General features: G+C 39.9%; 1 protein-coding gene across 1 annotated transcript in view; it reads left to right on the forward strand.

Annotated features, from left to right (window-relative positions):
• Positions 1-16208, forward strand: part of nfasca (neurofascin homolog (chicken) a) — a 102964-nt gene that overhangs the window by 34495 nt on the left and 52261 nt on the right. Inside the window, exons 3-7 of the mRNA XM_073468137.1 lie at positions 281-455; positions 5637-5654; positions 6936-7041; positions 14024-14220; positions 14578-14700. Of these exons, the coding sequence (XP_073324238.1) occupies positions 362-455; positions 5637-5654; positions 6936-7041; positions 14024-14220; positions 14578-14700 (538 nt within the window). The 5' untranslated portion in view covers positions 281-361. The remainder of the gene's footprint in view (positions 1-280; positions 456-5636; positions 5655-6935; positions 7042-14023; positions 14221-14577; positions 14701-16208) is intronic.

The raw sequence follows: 16208 nt of genomic DNA on the forward strand, positions 1-16208 counted from the left end.
CCCACATTTAAATGTTATTTTGCTGCTGTGAAGCAGCCTGTGATTGGACTCACTTAAAGAATCAGTGCCACACAGCTTCTCCTTGGCTTTGTTTCTAGGCTGCTCTCTCTAGGGAGCCACACAGGGACTCAGCTGTGAATGTAGGCCAGAGTCGACACACACTGTCGTGCCAGTATACATACTGTACACATCCACACACGCAAATAGTTTATACTGTAGATATACTGTACGGTCTACTACACTGTCTTCACCCTAACCATCTGTCTGTGTGTACACACAGGTCCTTGGTGCAGCGGTCAGGAGAACCATCTAACCAATCAGGAAGGGTGAGGGGAAAGGCCGGCCAATCGGAGGGGGAGAGATGTTGGGGCAGGGTGGGCATGCGGCCCTGGCTCTCATGTTATTACTGCTGCTGCTGTGGCGCCAAGCAGCACCCATTGAAGTCCCACAAGACCGTAAGTCACTGAGCAATAATCACATCCACTTTTTGCAATATGTTACAGCAAATGAAAAAAGTACAACAATTAATTTGGGTGAAAGGAAATTGGCTGAGATAAATGGCTCAGATAGGTTTGTAATTGGTGTTACACAAGGATGTTCAGTGCTGCTAGGGTTGCTGCAGTCCTGCCGATGTTTGGAAAATAGCACTTTGGACAAACAAAGTGTGATCGGAATCTGCCAACCATTTTAAGCTAGAATTTATACAAATCCTCTAAACTAAATTATATACTGCTGACACAGAACTAAAAGTTGTTTCAGTTCAATTTTATTATTTATTTTATATATCCTAGCTTTTAGTAAAGGACAGACTATTGTAGGACAAACTGCAAGAGAGACATATTTTGCAAGTCCATTAGTCCATGTTTTGTTAACATTATGAGCTTGCAGTGAAGACACAGATCGGAAACATTGTGGCATTGTGGAGAGAGAGGTGCATGACTACAGCAAAGGTCCACGGTTGGACTTCAATGGGACACAGTAGTCACGGTTTGGTGGAGGACAATTTCTATATTACACTGAACAAATACTGAGCATTTTCCCAATTAAGTCAACAGGTCAGACAAAACTAAAAAGCATCTCTAATGCAATGAAAGTGTGAATACAAAATCAGTAAAATGATCAAAAAGAATAAAATGTGTGCATTAGGAGGTACTGTATGTTTCAATTACTCTCACCGTGGCCATATTTAAACATTTAAAGCACCCAAACATTTGCACTGTATTAAGCAACAAAATTGCAAAGTAAACAAGAGTAAACGTTCTCTCAATTTAGTGAAGTTAATGCACAGGTTCCATAGCATTTTTGCATTCACTTTTAATATATGAAAATAAATGTGTTGCTGGAGCTGGAGCAGTGATGACATTAACATTTGATTATGAGAATAGACTGCTTCATATCAGTGGGTAATAGTGTGTCATTTTTGGTGCCTCCCCCCCTTACTGCAAATTCAAATGTGATAGGTCTTCATTGATTCCAACATGCATACAGATATTTTCCCAATACACACCACACACACATTCTCATACCTGCCCATTATGAGAAGTATAATAGTCTGAATGGATTCTGGTTAAATGGATTCCTGAGGGAATTGGGAACAAAAGCACAGAGGAGGGACAGAGAAGTCATGGCTTCTCTTTCTCTTCACACACACGCACACATGCACAGATAGACACACACACACACACACACACACACCCGCAGCAGTCAGCTGTCAGCTGCTCTGTCTTCTATATCTCCGCCCCCCTATGGTGCCATCTCTCTCTGTTTTTTTATAAGCCTGACCTTTCAACCCTTGACTTATGATGCTCTATTGATCTGATACACACACACACACACACACACACACACACACACACACACACACACACATGCACACACCCAGCCTCATATAACCCAGTAACCTCTCCTTAATGTATTCACCACAGTGAGATAAACTGACAGGCAGTGATTTGATTTATTTCTGACAACAATATAATCAGTGGTTTCAGATAGATTCACAGTACAGGTTTATGTGTTGTTTTAACTTGGTTCCAACATTTTCCACAGTATATCAATGTAGACATCATCACAGAAAAGGGTTATAAATTTCTGTTCAAAATTTTTAAGTCACATAATCAGAATCAGGCAATTATGTCTACACATACAAGACATGTGACTTGATTTTGGCAATCCAGCAGCTCTCTGTGCACCTGCACATAGTTCCAAGAACAGTATTAGTTTTTGTTTTTAACCATCAACAACTAATACAGCTGCCGGCAGCTAAAAATAGCTACTGTTCTAAAATGTTTAACAATAACAATCCTATCTACATGCTTTAAGAACCCTTGTAAAGGGTTCTGCACACTGATTCATCAAGGAAACCTACATAGCCTCTCCTCCTGGGCCAATGAGTGATGGTTGTTGCTAAGCTACTTTCATTGTTCATGTTCACTGAATATTATCACCCTGAAAAAGTCACTTTTGCTTTTGCTGTCCAGTGGTATGATTTAATAACCTTCATCTATGGTCAGTAAATTAAATACAGGATTACACCAGTTTTTTGCTGAAAAATGCCAACGATAAAATGATAATAAACTGCTTCTTGGTACGGAAAGGCCAGATGACGGAAAAAAAATCATATGAAATCCTAACACATCCAAGTACATCTTTTTAAATAAAAATAAATTAAAATTCCTGTTTGAGTTCAGGGCAAAAAACAAACAAACAAACAAACAAAAAAACTTTTTTATATTTATTTCTGGTAAATGCATCTATCCTCAGGCAAAGCAAATGTAAAACTGCAACATTATATGAGCCAGGTTGATTAATGATTGATTAAATGATGTAAGGCACTTGATGCTGCCTGCTGCAATAGGATAGGAGAGTCAGACGTCCCAAAAATTGTTCCAGGTCCTTTGTCCTTTTGGTAGGTGTACTGATCACATTTAGTTGATAACAATCCATTTTTCAGGTTTTGCAATGCACGCAGCATTGTTTTAAATCACAAACCGATGCTATATGACATGTTAAACCCCTCATTTTGAGATAACTATGGCACCACATGCTTCACAGTATGTTGTTCATTCAGTAGACAGAACGAGAAGCCCCATCCCCCCTTTTTTCCTTATGTCTCCTTATCTGCTTCACAGCAAACTGCACTCATGACCTTTATTGATGGGAGCTTTCCTCACATCCCTACAGGACACACACACACACACACACACACACACCCATCCACCCACACACACGTTCACACACTCTCACACAGTCTATCGCTGCATAAAAATATCTGAAGGGCATATGATGAATAGTCCGCAGACTTATTCAGTCTGTGGAGTTGTGGCTGTAGCTGACAAAAAACAGTCATCATTATTAACTGGATGAAATATACGTACAATACATGCAGGCAAAACACAAGAGTGCATAGCAGCATGGATGTCAGCATGCATACATGTGAACACATAGCACACGTATCAATACTCATCTGTAACTGTCAATCAAACACAAGGTCAGGCTCCTGACACAGGGTCACTTCATCATTGTGTGTATGTGTGTGTTCCTGTGTGTCAGTGGGGAGGGGGCTTAAATCACATAAACAGTCTGGTAAGTCCAACTTCCTGCTTAATATCTACACATACAGGCATTTAGTACATTTTTGGGATGGCATTTGGGAGGTAGAATGGTTTGTATTCAAGCACTGCTACAATAGAACTAGACAATCCATTATAGTAAACATGCTTTGGTCTGGTCAAATGTTCTTTTAAAATCTTATTAACTTGTGCTCCTGTTGAAAAATTCTTTATTAGTGTTGCATTATATTACACTCACAGTCAATCACCTAAACAAATGTGACACCTTACAAGCAAAATAACCATACAAATATAAAGTAGATTTATACTTTAATCATGTATACACCAAATGAGAAAAAAAATGACTTGACCTGACTAATGGTCTTTTGAAATTTTCTGACAGACATTTAATCAGCTCACTATTCCACAGTTACCAGTTCACTGTATACTGTTCACTTAACTTTGTCGCTGCGAAAAGCAACAACACATCTGAATCACATACAGAATATGGCTGCCAAAGAGAAACTTCAACACTCACTGAGATGAAAATGAAAGCCCGGTTAATGTTAAAGAAATGTTAATGTATTTGATCTGCAATGCAAAGCTTAATTTGTGTGTTGTCTGTCTCTTCGTCACTGCTGCTCATCCTTTACTGATACTGGAACTCCTTACAGGTGAGTCCTCAGTCATGGTTTCTCTGTTTTATTCTATAGATCATAGTTCTCTCTCTCATTTTTATAACAACTAATTCAGATATTCTATTACATACATGTAAGCTTGAACAGTGGTTCTCAACTCAGATTTTCCCCTAAACATCAGATCACTGTCCACACACACTGTAGACCCACTTCATGCCAATTCAGTTTATTTCCATCCACCAATTCTATCTGATACAAACCTTCTTGCTGTGAGAAGACAATCTTACAATCATTGTGCTGCCTCTTCAATTTAATTTCACAAAATGACAACTAAAGTGGGGCTTAAAACTCAATGAAATTGGCAAAGCAAGAGAGTACAATCAGAGCTTAAAACATTTATTTTTTAAAAGATTATTTTTTTTATTTTTGATAGGACATCTAGGGGGTGAGGTGCAGCAAAGGGCAACAGGTTTGAATCGAACCTGGATCACTGCTGAGGACTCAACCTCTAAACATGGGTGCACACTCTACAGAACAACATTTAAAGAAACATAAGAAGCATTGCAAAAGCAGTTGCAACCAATTCAGGCTTGTTCAGACTAAAAACTATTACAATTTGCTCCAAATGCTTGTACAAAGTATTTGTATTTTTTAATTTTAAGTTCACCCATTCAAAAGGTCTGATGAAAGGAACGGCAATACAGCTGCAAGTGATGAAAATAATAAAAAATGGTCTCAGGTGGGAATCAACCCAAGCCATCTCCTCACTGCATAATACTTTTTTTTGTTCTGTGTACAGTGTAAGTTGAAATGTTGTTTTCACCTGTACTGTAAAGTTTCAGGTATCCAATAAGATGGAAACTGTACGTCAAAATAAAAGTGCTGCTCTGGAAATTCACAGGTCAAGTCAGTTGTATTTAAATAGTGCCAATTCACCCAAAAATTATCTCACTTTTCAATGAGACCATACTTAATAAACTACATTTCAAAGTAATGGGTTTTATTAATTTCTTTAAGACAACGTTGAATCAGTATCAGAATCAGAATCAGAAAAACTTTATTATCCCCTAGGGGAAATTGTTTGTGTTACAGCTGCTCCCATTCAAAATTCAGAATATGCAGAAATAATAATAATAATAATAATAATATCAATATCAACAAAAACAAAACAAAAATACAAGAAATGTACATATATACAGAGCAATAATGCCACACTCAGAGCGAGGAATTAAACAGTTTGATAGCCACAGGCAGAATCACCTGCCCACGAAAAATGCACCCAATCAGTTTTGAACCACTGAGCTCTGACATAACATAATATAACATGATGCAAAGTTGTTATCTGTAACATAGTGCTAATAGATATGATGTCTCTAATATGGTTAACAATCACATAACATTTTTTCCATCCTTGTCTGTGTCTCTCTTTGGCTTTACATTGGACTAACAGCAAAGATCCTGCAAGACCGTAAGTTTTTCCTGTCACTGCTAAAATCCACCAACTCATTTATAGCTTAAAGCTTGTGATGCTGCAGTAGCACTTGCTAATTTGACTGTGAAAACGAGCTGAAATTACAGACTCAAGAGTTAGTATTTACAGTTTGTTTATTCTCTTGCTCCATACAGACAAAACACACTCATACAACAGATTTTAGGAAACATTCTGTTGATGACCAAATGATACAGTGGGACTCACATCTGCTGACACTTTGCAGCCTATGAATTATTGAAACACGCACATATATTAAATCTCCAACATTTGAATGAATAACAGCCAATGATAGATCGTTATACTCTAACAGATCATTGGTTGTAAGAACAGTAATTAATGTGTATGTGAAATAAAGTAATATCTCAACACTTATATGAACATTATATTAAGCTATATAGAATTCTTATTTCAGAGATGGTTTACAGAATATGAGTCTTAGAGGATCTTGTATAAGCTGATATGTTGAGGGGTAATTTCCATAATAATTATCTGTCATAGCCTGGCTTTTATCACAACCAAGCATACTGTAAAAATACTCCTATGGTTGCCATGGCAACATGAGGGATGTGTATTATACGCTCCTTTTTCAGTTATGGATTAAATTAGCTGGAAAGCTTCAGTTACAGAGTCCTCTTAGTTAGACAGGAATTCATTCTCATAGTCCAGTCACACCACCTTCTTTTCAAGCAGAGAGCTTCTCCTTTAATCCTGCAGGAGGACGGCCCTCTGAAGTGCTTGTTATCTCGTGTTGTGTGTGCAGTATGTGTTAGTGTGTATGTATTTGTGTACAGTGATAGATTCAAAGCCCTGCAGGGCTCAGTGAGCTAGAAATGCAGAGGGGCAGAGAAATGTTGGCTGCATGGTGTGTCTGTGGTGTTGAGAGGTTTGGCTTAAGTGAGCCATTAAATATGTACAGCAGACTGAACACAGCTGGGGAGGTGGAAACTATGATCTGTTTCTTTCTTTATCAGAATGTAAAGCAGGTTTAGACTGATGTATAGGGCTGATAATAACCTTACGTTAAAATAAAAAAATGATGAATGATTAAGTTAAGGGGATATTCTATTACTTTCCTATTGTCAGCTCTATTGTGTGTATCTATAGTGATACATATTCTTCCTCTGTACCATAGAGTTCCATTATTGACCAATAACTATTTAAAAAACACATCAATCACACTATTATGAATGTGTGTGTGCAATCTCTATACACAACCTTTTTCCCAACCTTCTCTTTGTCTCTCTCCTCCTCCCACAGTGAAACAGCCCCCCACTATAGTCAAACAGTCAGTGAAGGACTACATTGTTGACCCAAGAGATAATATCATCATCGAGTGTGAGGCCAAGGGCAACCCGGTGCCAACGTAAGCAGTACACATACACCCACCCACCCACACACACACACACACACACACACACGCACGCACGCACGCACGCACGCACGCACGCACGCACGCACGCACGCACGCACGCACGCACGCACACACACACACACACACACACACACACACACAGTGCCCACCTCTCTTTTTAAACCCATTTTAATCTAAGCATTAAAATGGCTTTTTCTTTTATATTTAACATATAGACTTTTATCCTGCTGAGTACCTCCACCCCAATAACATAGAGGTGAATGAAATTTAAACCAGCTGTTGACTGTTTGTGTGTTCTGTGGATTATCCAGAGTAACAAGGTCACATAATTAAAATCAGAACTATGTACAGGACTAGATACCAACAGGGGTAAGAGAGAAACTATTTCAAACTTTTTATAACTTTTCAGGGGTTCCCCACACGTCAAAGAATGTGAATATTGATAATAATTCAAATATCCACACGTTTAGTCCTTAATAAGGGCAGAAAATGATGGGTCCTACATTTCCCATAGTATAACTATGGCACATCTTTGTACAATTTTATACTGCATTCCATTTTAATACAAATACTGTCTTCTACACATAGTCTACACTCTACCCCCTCCCCATGTGTGCTGCCATTGTTGTGTGACATCAGAAAACTCTGGTAAAGTCGGGATAGATTGATGTGCTGTTCCAAGTTGTCTGGAACACAACATTAGCCAAGATCATCTTGAGTACATTATGTGGGTTATTGTGTCTTCCCGAGTCACTGGCGAAGTTTTACTCATGATAGGTAAACTGTATTCTATGTGTAAAGTTGTGCAGCACACGTAATGGAAATTAAATTAGGATAGCTGAAGTTAGTAAATGTAGAATAGTTTGCCACTTAATAAGAAAGTTGAAACTATCCCGCAGGTAACCCACAAAGCAGGCTGAAAACCTCACAGTAAGATTGATGTGTCAACTTGACACACTGACAGGCTGCAGACTGTGAGCACCAATCAGACGCAGCTGGAGTGTAATCAGGAGAATGTAGCACAGCTGAGGAAAAAGCAGTCCAGGGACAATTCCTATGATGCTGATGGGGGCACTGATGACATATTGTTTCACCGTCCTCTTCCTCTCCTTGCCACTGTCCATCTTTCATTCTTTTCACTCATTGTCTTTCTCAGTTTTCTCGTTCTTGCCTCTCCTCTACTGCCTTTCGCCACCCTGGTCTGTCTGTCTGTCTGTGGTGTCCCTTTGCCCTCTTGTCTCTCTCTCTCCATCTATCCCTCTGGCAGTGAGACTTAGGAGCAGTGACAGTGCCACTCAGATGTGCTCTTCTGCCACTCCGGCCCCCTCTGTCTGTCTCTCATAAAACATTTTTACCTCAGCCTGCCCTCCCTTCACTGACCCCATTCCCCTTCAGTTGAATGATGTTTTACCCCCAAGCTCCTTTTCTGCCCTCTAACAACCTTATAAACACAGCATGACACCTGTCTGCCTGTCCTTCACAGCCGTAACCTGACATGTTGTCTGCTGTGCTTTTTGCTGTGCTGTCTCTCTCTGCCACCCCCCATCCAAACATTGTCCTTCCATTAACTCCATCACTCTGTCTGATGTCTGCTCCAGCTGCTGTGAACCTAATCAAATCTCCCTGTCATTCCATCTTTGAACTCTACTTGTGGTTGTCTGGAAAACGATATGTCTCAAAAACCCATATATCCTTTGTTTTGTTTTCTCTTTGCACTTACCTACAGACTAATATGCAGTGTAGGCAATAGTAAACATGTCACAGTTACTGCTGTAAACCTGCACAATAAAGCGGTAGTAATGAATGCCCAAAGGATTCTAGTTTCTACCTGCTTTTTTAGAGCTTTTGCCAAGAAATATGTAGAGTAGATCCTCCAACTACAGTTGAAAGCCAGTGTGTTTACTCCATTTACAACTTACATCTACATGATCTATAGCTGGATACAGCTATAGATCAGCTATAGTTATAGTATATACATACATATACAGCTATAGTGTGTGTGTGTGTCGGTCACTCACTGTCCCTCAGGTTGTGGCATGTTGACACATATTGGGCAGCAGATACGCCCTGTCTCCTTCTCCCAGGAGTATTTTTTATTTTGATATGTCTTTCAGCTCTTTGAACTCTGAGATTACCGAATTAAACTTATCAAAATAAATGTTCCTGGTTTCGTTGAATGTTTACATTGCAGGAGAAAGTGCATCTCCGTCTCAACCTCACCTGTCGAGCAGTGACCACATGTTGTGTTGTCTTTTGGTTGCCATGATTGTTTGTGTCTTCCTGTTTGGATTGTCAGTTTGTGGTCACTGAGCCTGTACTTGGTGAGGATCTGTCTCTGCTTTCTATCTCTGACAGTAGATACATATTCTGCTAATTCATCATCTCTTTTTGGGGCTAGATAACATTCTAATCTACTTTGGCTTTTAGTTTCTTCTTTCCAATGTTCCAGATCGGTTTCTTTACATTGTGTTATAATTTGCTTTACTCTGATTGGTGTTTGGAGAGCAGTGTTGTTGTGAGGCTGGTCAGACTGTGTCTGAGGGGCAGTTAGCCTCAGTACCAACTGACATAGGGGACTCTTTTCTGGGCTCAGATACCTTCTCTGCACTGAATGAATAGATAGATTTCTGATAACTAGAATGGCACACAGAAAGAGCGCATACCTCTGCCAAGGCCCAACAGTCCCATTTTGTGCTTACTCATAGATAACAGCCACCTAAGTGCCATCAATATCAATTAATATCAATATCAGTAGGATTTTTTTCATCAAGATCTATGCATTATTTCCTGAGATATAAACAAAAATGTCAAAAGACGCCCTATCTAACAATGTTAAAGGAAGTGTGAAAAAAATCTCATGGGGTCCATTCTGGGCTGAGACACATCCTCCATCCAAGTTTCATTGAAATCCGTTCAGTATTTTTTGTGTAATCCTGCTGACAAACCAACCAAATGACACAGGCGAACACATAACTTCCTCAGCAGAGGTGATTAAAAAATGACAAGCCTGATGGAGTCATTTTAATTGGCCACAGAGGAAAGAATTCTGCTATTTACAATTTGATGTGTTATGGCTCTACACTAGGGCCATCACAATATCAGATTTTGACCGTATGATATCATGGCCAAAATAATTCATAATAATGATATTATCGCAATATCTACCTGCACCATCTCGCTTTCATCAGTCATCTCCATCAACATGATTTTGTCCCGCAGTAGTAGCCACACACTGTGGTAGTAGCAAGCTAACAGTTACTGCATTGTCTTCTTCTTCTTTTCTGCATTTTATAGCAGGTGGCACCCAGTGTTTAGATACATTAACACCACTGCAGGTGTAATGCTGCCAGAGCACACCGGAGCACAGCTCCGCCATCTCTTTTTCCTCTAAGTGAGGAAATACAGTGTTCACAGTTTGCATAATCCAGCTGAACGTTAAAATATTAAAGTGATGGATTGCTAAATCTACTTAGTTGTATGGCATGTTTGAATAAAGGTCAGCATCTTCTCACCAGCAAAGCTGAACAGCTCTGCATGCACAACTCATTAAACACACGTACAGTATCGTCCTGTCATTCAGTCTGTGTGAGGACCGAGGGGCTGCATTTCACCGACCTACACACTCAACACTAGTAACTTAGAGTTACAGATGCAGCAACTGCATTTAGGACCTGAGCCAAACTACTGACCTATATAAAAAGTGGCATGTCCAGCCTCTGCGCACACAGTCAATTGGGAATTTCTTCTCTGACATTTTCAGTGGCAAAAATATTCACAGTGACAAAAACATTATGACAAAAGTGAATAAACAATTGGCCTACCTGCTGCAGTCATACTGTCTGTTATTAACAACTGCTCCAAAAGTGTCCAGGCCAGGCTTATGGTGGAGGTCCATGGTGATAAATATGGTTAAAGAATAGGATAAGATGAAAACTAAGCTTGATGAAAATAATATTCCCATGGTCAGTCATAATTATGAGATAAAAGGAGGAAATGATGAGATAAGAAATTCATAAATATGAGATAAAAATTGAAATTGAGATACAAAAGTCTTAACTATGAGATCAACATAAAACTCATAATTTTGCCTTTATAACTCATAATTATGTCTTATTATGGGAATAGATTTAACTGGTGGAAATGGGCTTCCATAGGAAGGATCATATCATATAAGTCATGTATGCATAAGAGAGAAGTCAGTCTCTTCTGAGTCAGTGTGCTGCAAAGATTTTTTTAATAACAAAATGTTCTAATTCCATTTTAATGCTGCTCCTTCTAGTACGCATGACCTCAGTATTTATAAAATCCTGATAACAGCACCACATGCAAGAATCGCAGTTTATAGCTAGCTAACATTAAGTAGGATAAAGACTGAATGATAAAAACATCCTTTCATTTTTTGAGACAGCTAAAAAGGTCACGTCATGTGCACACACACATCTTAGGTGCTTCAACAAATAGCACTACACCCCTGACTGCCACCTACTGTGACAATGCAACAAGGGAGACAAATGGGAATGATTTAAGAGCAGCCCCATTGTTTATCTGCATTATCAACATGATAACAATGTTTCACTTTGAAGTATTGTTATTATATCAGCCCCTACTCTACACACCCACACACACACAAAGACATCATGTACACACATAAACCTATATGCATCAAAATATTCTCTCGATTCACATTAAGAAGCAGGCCTACAGCCACACACTCTATGTGCACACACACACACACACACACACACACACATACACACTGGGTCTCCAGTAGTTACATCACAGGGGGTATGACCAGCTCAGGACAGTGGTACATTGTTTATTTGGAGACAGATTGGCTTTACGTAAGACACACAACCACACACACACACACACACACACACACACACACGTACACATGCACGCTCACCCAGATTCTTGTACATAAACACACACACACACACAACCTGACAATAAGGCACTCACTGCCACTCTCCCATGCACACATACTGGCTCTCCCCTTCCCAGGACAGGCATTGTGCTCCAATAATGCACTCAGTTGACTATTCATGCTCATGAAACATTCAGCGAAAGGGATCGTTCACTTATTCACTCACAATCAGTCTCTCACTACGCAACACATGCCACAACACACACACACACACACACACACACACACACACACACACACACACACACACACACACACACACACACACACACACAGCTCTGGTCTCCAGTTCTTCAATAGTGGCCCATTGTTCAGGCTCAGCAGTGTGCTGCACCTCAAACAGGCAGAGCTCAACTGTAACTCGCCTAAAAATGACATGAAACGTCTTTTTAAATCTCCGCTTGTCACTGAAAATAGAGGCGGGTTATGTAAGCATATTCAGTGTTCTTCACTAATCAGGGAGCCCTCTGGAAACGCCACATGGAGCAGGATTAAGCTGGAGCACTATTACATGCACATGGGGAGAGTGTGCTGTGGTGGATTTTTGTCCTGCTGTCGTGTGCCAGTTGAGTAATGTAAGATGGCAACCACATGACAAGCAAAAGACTTTCACATTTTCCGGATGTTAAAACAATTAAAGAGTGCATGTTAACATGTTGATAGCCCAGTGGGCAAAACCTCATGCCAAGATAACTTTTGCCATGCCTCACCTGCCTCCATTGTCTCCTCTTTAACAAGAGTACTGGTGTTTTTTTTTCATGTGTGAGCCCATAGACATAAAACTACATACACTTTTAATTATTGATTAATTCCAGTAAAACAGTGAAATCATACTCCGTACTCTACTGGCCTGATTTTCCTTTGAATGATCCCATATTGTAGAAAGTGAGATTTGCTGACTTTTTTGATTATAAAGCAGTTCCAAGTGCTTTATGAATATTGTGAAAGCATGAGCATGCTCAATCTACAGAGAAGTGTAAACAGCCCATATTCAGGAACTGTGCCTTAAATGAGCCGTCAGGATTTCTGTGACGTTGTGATGTCCTAACTATACAGTCATCCTTTCCCCCTTCATGACCATTGTTTCAACAACACCAGCCAAGAAATGGTTAAACACAGTGAGTGGTGCCTGTTCTGGCCTGTGACAGCTGACCAATGAGAACAGACTGGAAAGGGGTCCTTAAAGAGACAGACACTTAAACGGACTGCTCGGGCAGAGGGTGAAAAGTGGAGCTATTGTTTTAGTAGACACCCAGAATAACAATATGAACCTGAAAATGAGCATAATGTGCAACCTTTAACAGAGTCACGGTTTTCATTCACCTTTTAATTCTAGTGACTTCTTTTCAAGAGCTGTTTAGTTTAGTTTACATTCACCACAACTTTCTGCAGAGGTTTAAGAACTGTTAGTACTGTCAGGTCAGGATTAACTGTTAATAACTGAAGTGTTGAGTTTTACTGACTGTAGCTTAAGACCACTCAAAAAACAGCAAAATGGAAGTGACAGGAATTAATTAGTGAACTGTCCCTGTTCCTGGAGAGTAGAGATAAGCCTGAACAGTAGAGGGGTGAGTGTGACATGACTCTGTTGTTGTTCCTATAGAATCAGTGCTGTGCACTGTACAATGAATTTATCAGGACGACAGATAAATGTGGAGAAGTTTTGAATTCGTATTGACACAGCTCTCAGTATCAACAGCACAGATCAGGTAAAAGGAAGGGTCCTCAGGTAATGTAATAAGAAATAAGACCAGGAAATAAAATAAGACTTAACACATACAGAAATACACAGATATAGTTTTTGAAACAGGTTACATTAATTTCATCAATTTCTACAGTCTTATTAAAACATTTTCAGATTCTGTGACTACAGGGGAATATGAGGTAAGAAGACTGGTAACAAGTCAATAGAAGTTGGCTGTGACCAGACCTTGTGTATTAAACTCAAAATGAGCATCACTTGAAGAGCACAACAGTAGAATTAACATTAAGAGGTATCAGCATTATTATCATGCTAACTCTTTGATCTGTTGTCTCCTGGCTCAGGTTCTCATGGCGAAGGAATGGGAAGTTTTTCAACATCGGGAAAGATCCCAGGGTGACGATGAGAAAACGCTCTGGAACTCTAGAGATCGGTTTCCGTAGCGGAGGACGACCGGAGGACTACGAAGGAGAGTACCAGTGTTTTGCCAACAATGAATTTGGAGTGGCTCTGTCCAACAAAATCCTGCTCCGGGTCTCCAGTAAGAACACACAAGAACACACACGTCATGACACAATATTTGGACATAATGCACACATTGATATATCATCATAGGCAGCAAAGAAATGTGTTGAATCTAAGCATTATGCTGTCATATGTTAGAACATATGAAAAAAAAATGTATTGTGATGAATTATGATGATGTATCTGTTGAGTGCAATTGTAACCACCCGAAATTCCCCCTAACCCTGACCCCCACCCAACCTTGTCCGACGGAAATTCAATATTCAAAAGATATGTACAGTATGTATAATTCTTCTCATCTCATTCTCTCTTTCCTCCTTCTCCTCCTTCTTCCGACCCCCTTCTACTCTCCTCCCCCATCCCCATCCTCCAGAGGCTCCTCTGTGGCCTAAAGAGGTGTTGGAGCCAGTGGTGGTGACTGAAGGCTCCCCGCTGGTTCTGCTGTGCAACCCCCCACCGGGTCTGCCTCCTCCGTTCACCTTCTGGATGAACAGCGGTGAGCACCAATTACACACAAATATACACTGAGTGTATTTCTCTGTCTCTGTATGTAGTCTGTTTTATGTGTGTGTCCTGCTGATTTTCTTCACTGCTATCTCTGTAGTAGCCAGTAAAAATGACACTATCACTTGTTATCTGGTATAGTTTTATCACCTTAAGGTGGACTGATACATGTGAGTAATATTTTTGGTGCAGCAGTGGGAGACAACTGCATGTGTTCCTTAAATACAACTTTGTTGAAATGAATTTTGCTTCATTACTAAGCATCTGATTAGCTTGAAAGATGACTGCATTATTCAAGGGGATGACATGTTTACTGTGACCTTTTCAAGTCAGGTCTATCAGCATCCCCATAGAAATACAATGGTGCTGGTGCTGAGAAGTGCATTTTATTAGTTTTTACTCCCTTTACATTGTGATAGGCAAGAGGTCTTTCAGGCCATTTAAGGGACAGACTTCTGTCCCTCTTCTCATAGCAGTTTGTCTCCAGTGACCTCTACGCTTAATGCTCTAATTAAGTCTTTTATCCCATGTGCTCTTGTGTCTCTCAGTTTCTCTCTATCAGCAGCTTTTAGAAGACTTTTTAGTCTCAAACCACTCTGGCATCCCTTCCTTCTGTCTCACCTTTACACTGTATTGTCCTTACCCCAGTCAGGTTACGCTACAGTGCTGTGTGTGTGCATGTGCATATGTGTGTATGTGTGTAGAACTCATGTCCAACCAGAAAGGGTCAGGATTAAATTGTGAAAACTGTGTAGTAAAGACTAGTCAATATCTGAAAATGATCAAATCACAGACAGTGCAGCTTGGTCCTTTAAACTCATGTAACCTCAGTGAATAGCTTATATGACACACACATTTGTCCTCTAGTCATGTCATGTAGCCCAGACACTGTAACACGCCAACGCCTGATTAGGACTGCTGGCCCAGCTGCTGATTGGTCCTGAGGCGCTGTCTTGACGACCATACGGCTCACGTCAGTTGGTGCAGTTACAGAGTGTGGATGATGGTGTGTCTGGACGTGTGTGTGCTGCAAGTGAACGTTTGCCTATAGCGACTGTAGGATGACACATCAGCTGGGTTACCAGAGTGAACTTGAACAGACGTCCAACTGAGTTATATGTGAAAATATATGCATCTAAGCGTCTATAAAATAGTGGTTGGCCTTAAGGGTATCTTCGCTTCTAATTTTAAAAATTATATTTTTTGCCTTTAATAAAAGAAGTGGCATCAGCTGGTGATGGTCGAGTGTGATTTCTTGAAAAACAATCTCTGCTTTGTTTCAGACAAGAACTAAAATCAAGTTAACTGTCACCTCAGCTGATGTGTGTAGTTGAAATCATATCATCTTTATATCAGTGTTGTTTTTGGAATTTCTAACTTTGATACAATACCTTGAAAAATATCGATATTCAACACAATTTTTGATACCATGGGGAAAAATGTATGTAACATTGAGGGTAAAACATTTTTGATTAGATATAAGACTAATTAAAAGACAGT

The sequence above is a fragment of the Pagrus major genome, chromosome 6, assembly GCF_040436345.1.
Source record: "Pagrus major chromosome 6, Pma_NU_1.0".
Classification (NCBI taxonomy): domain Eukaryota; kingdom Metazoa; phylum Chordata; class Actinopteri; order Spariformes; family Sparidae; genus Pagrus; species Pagrus major.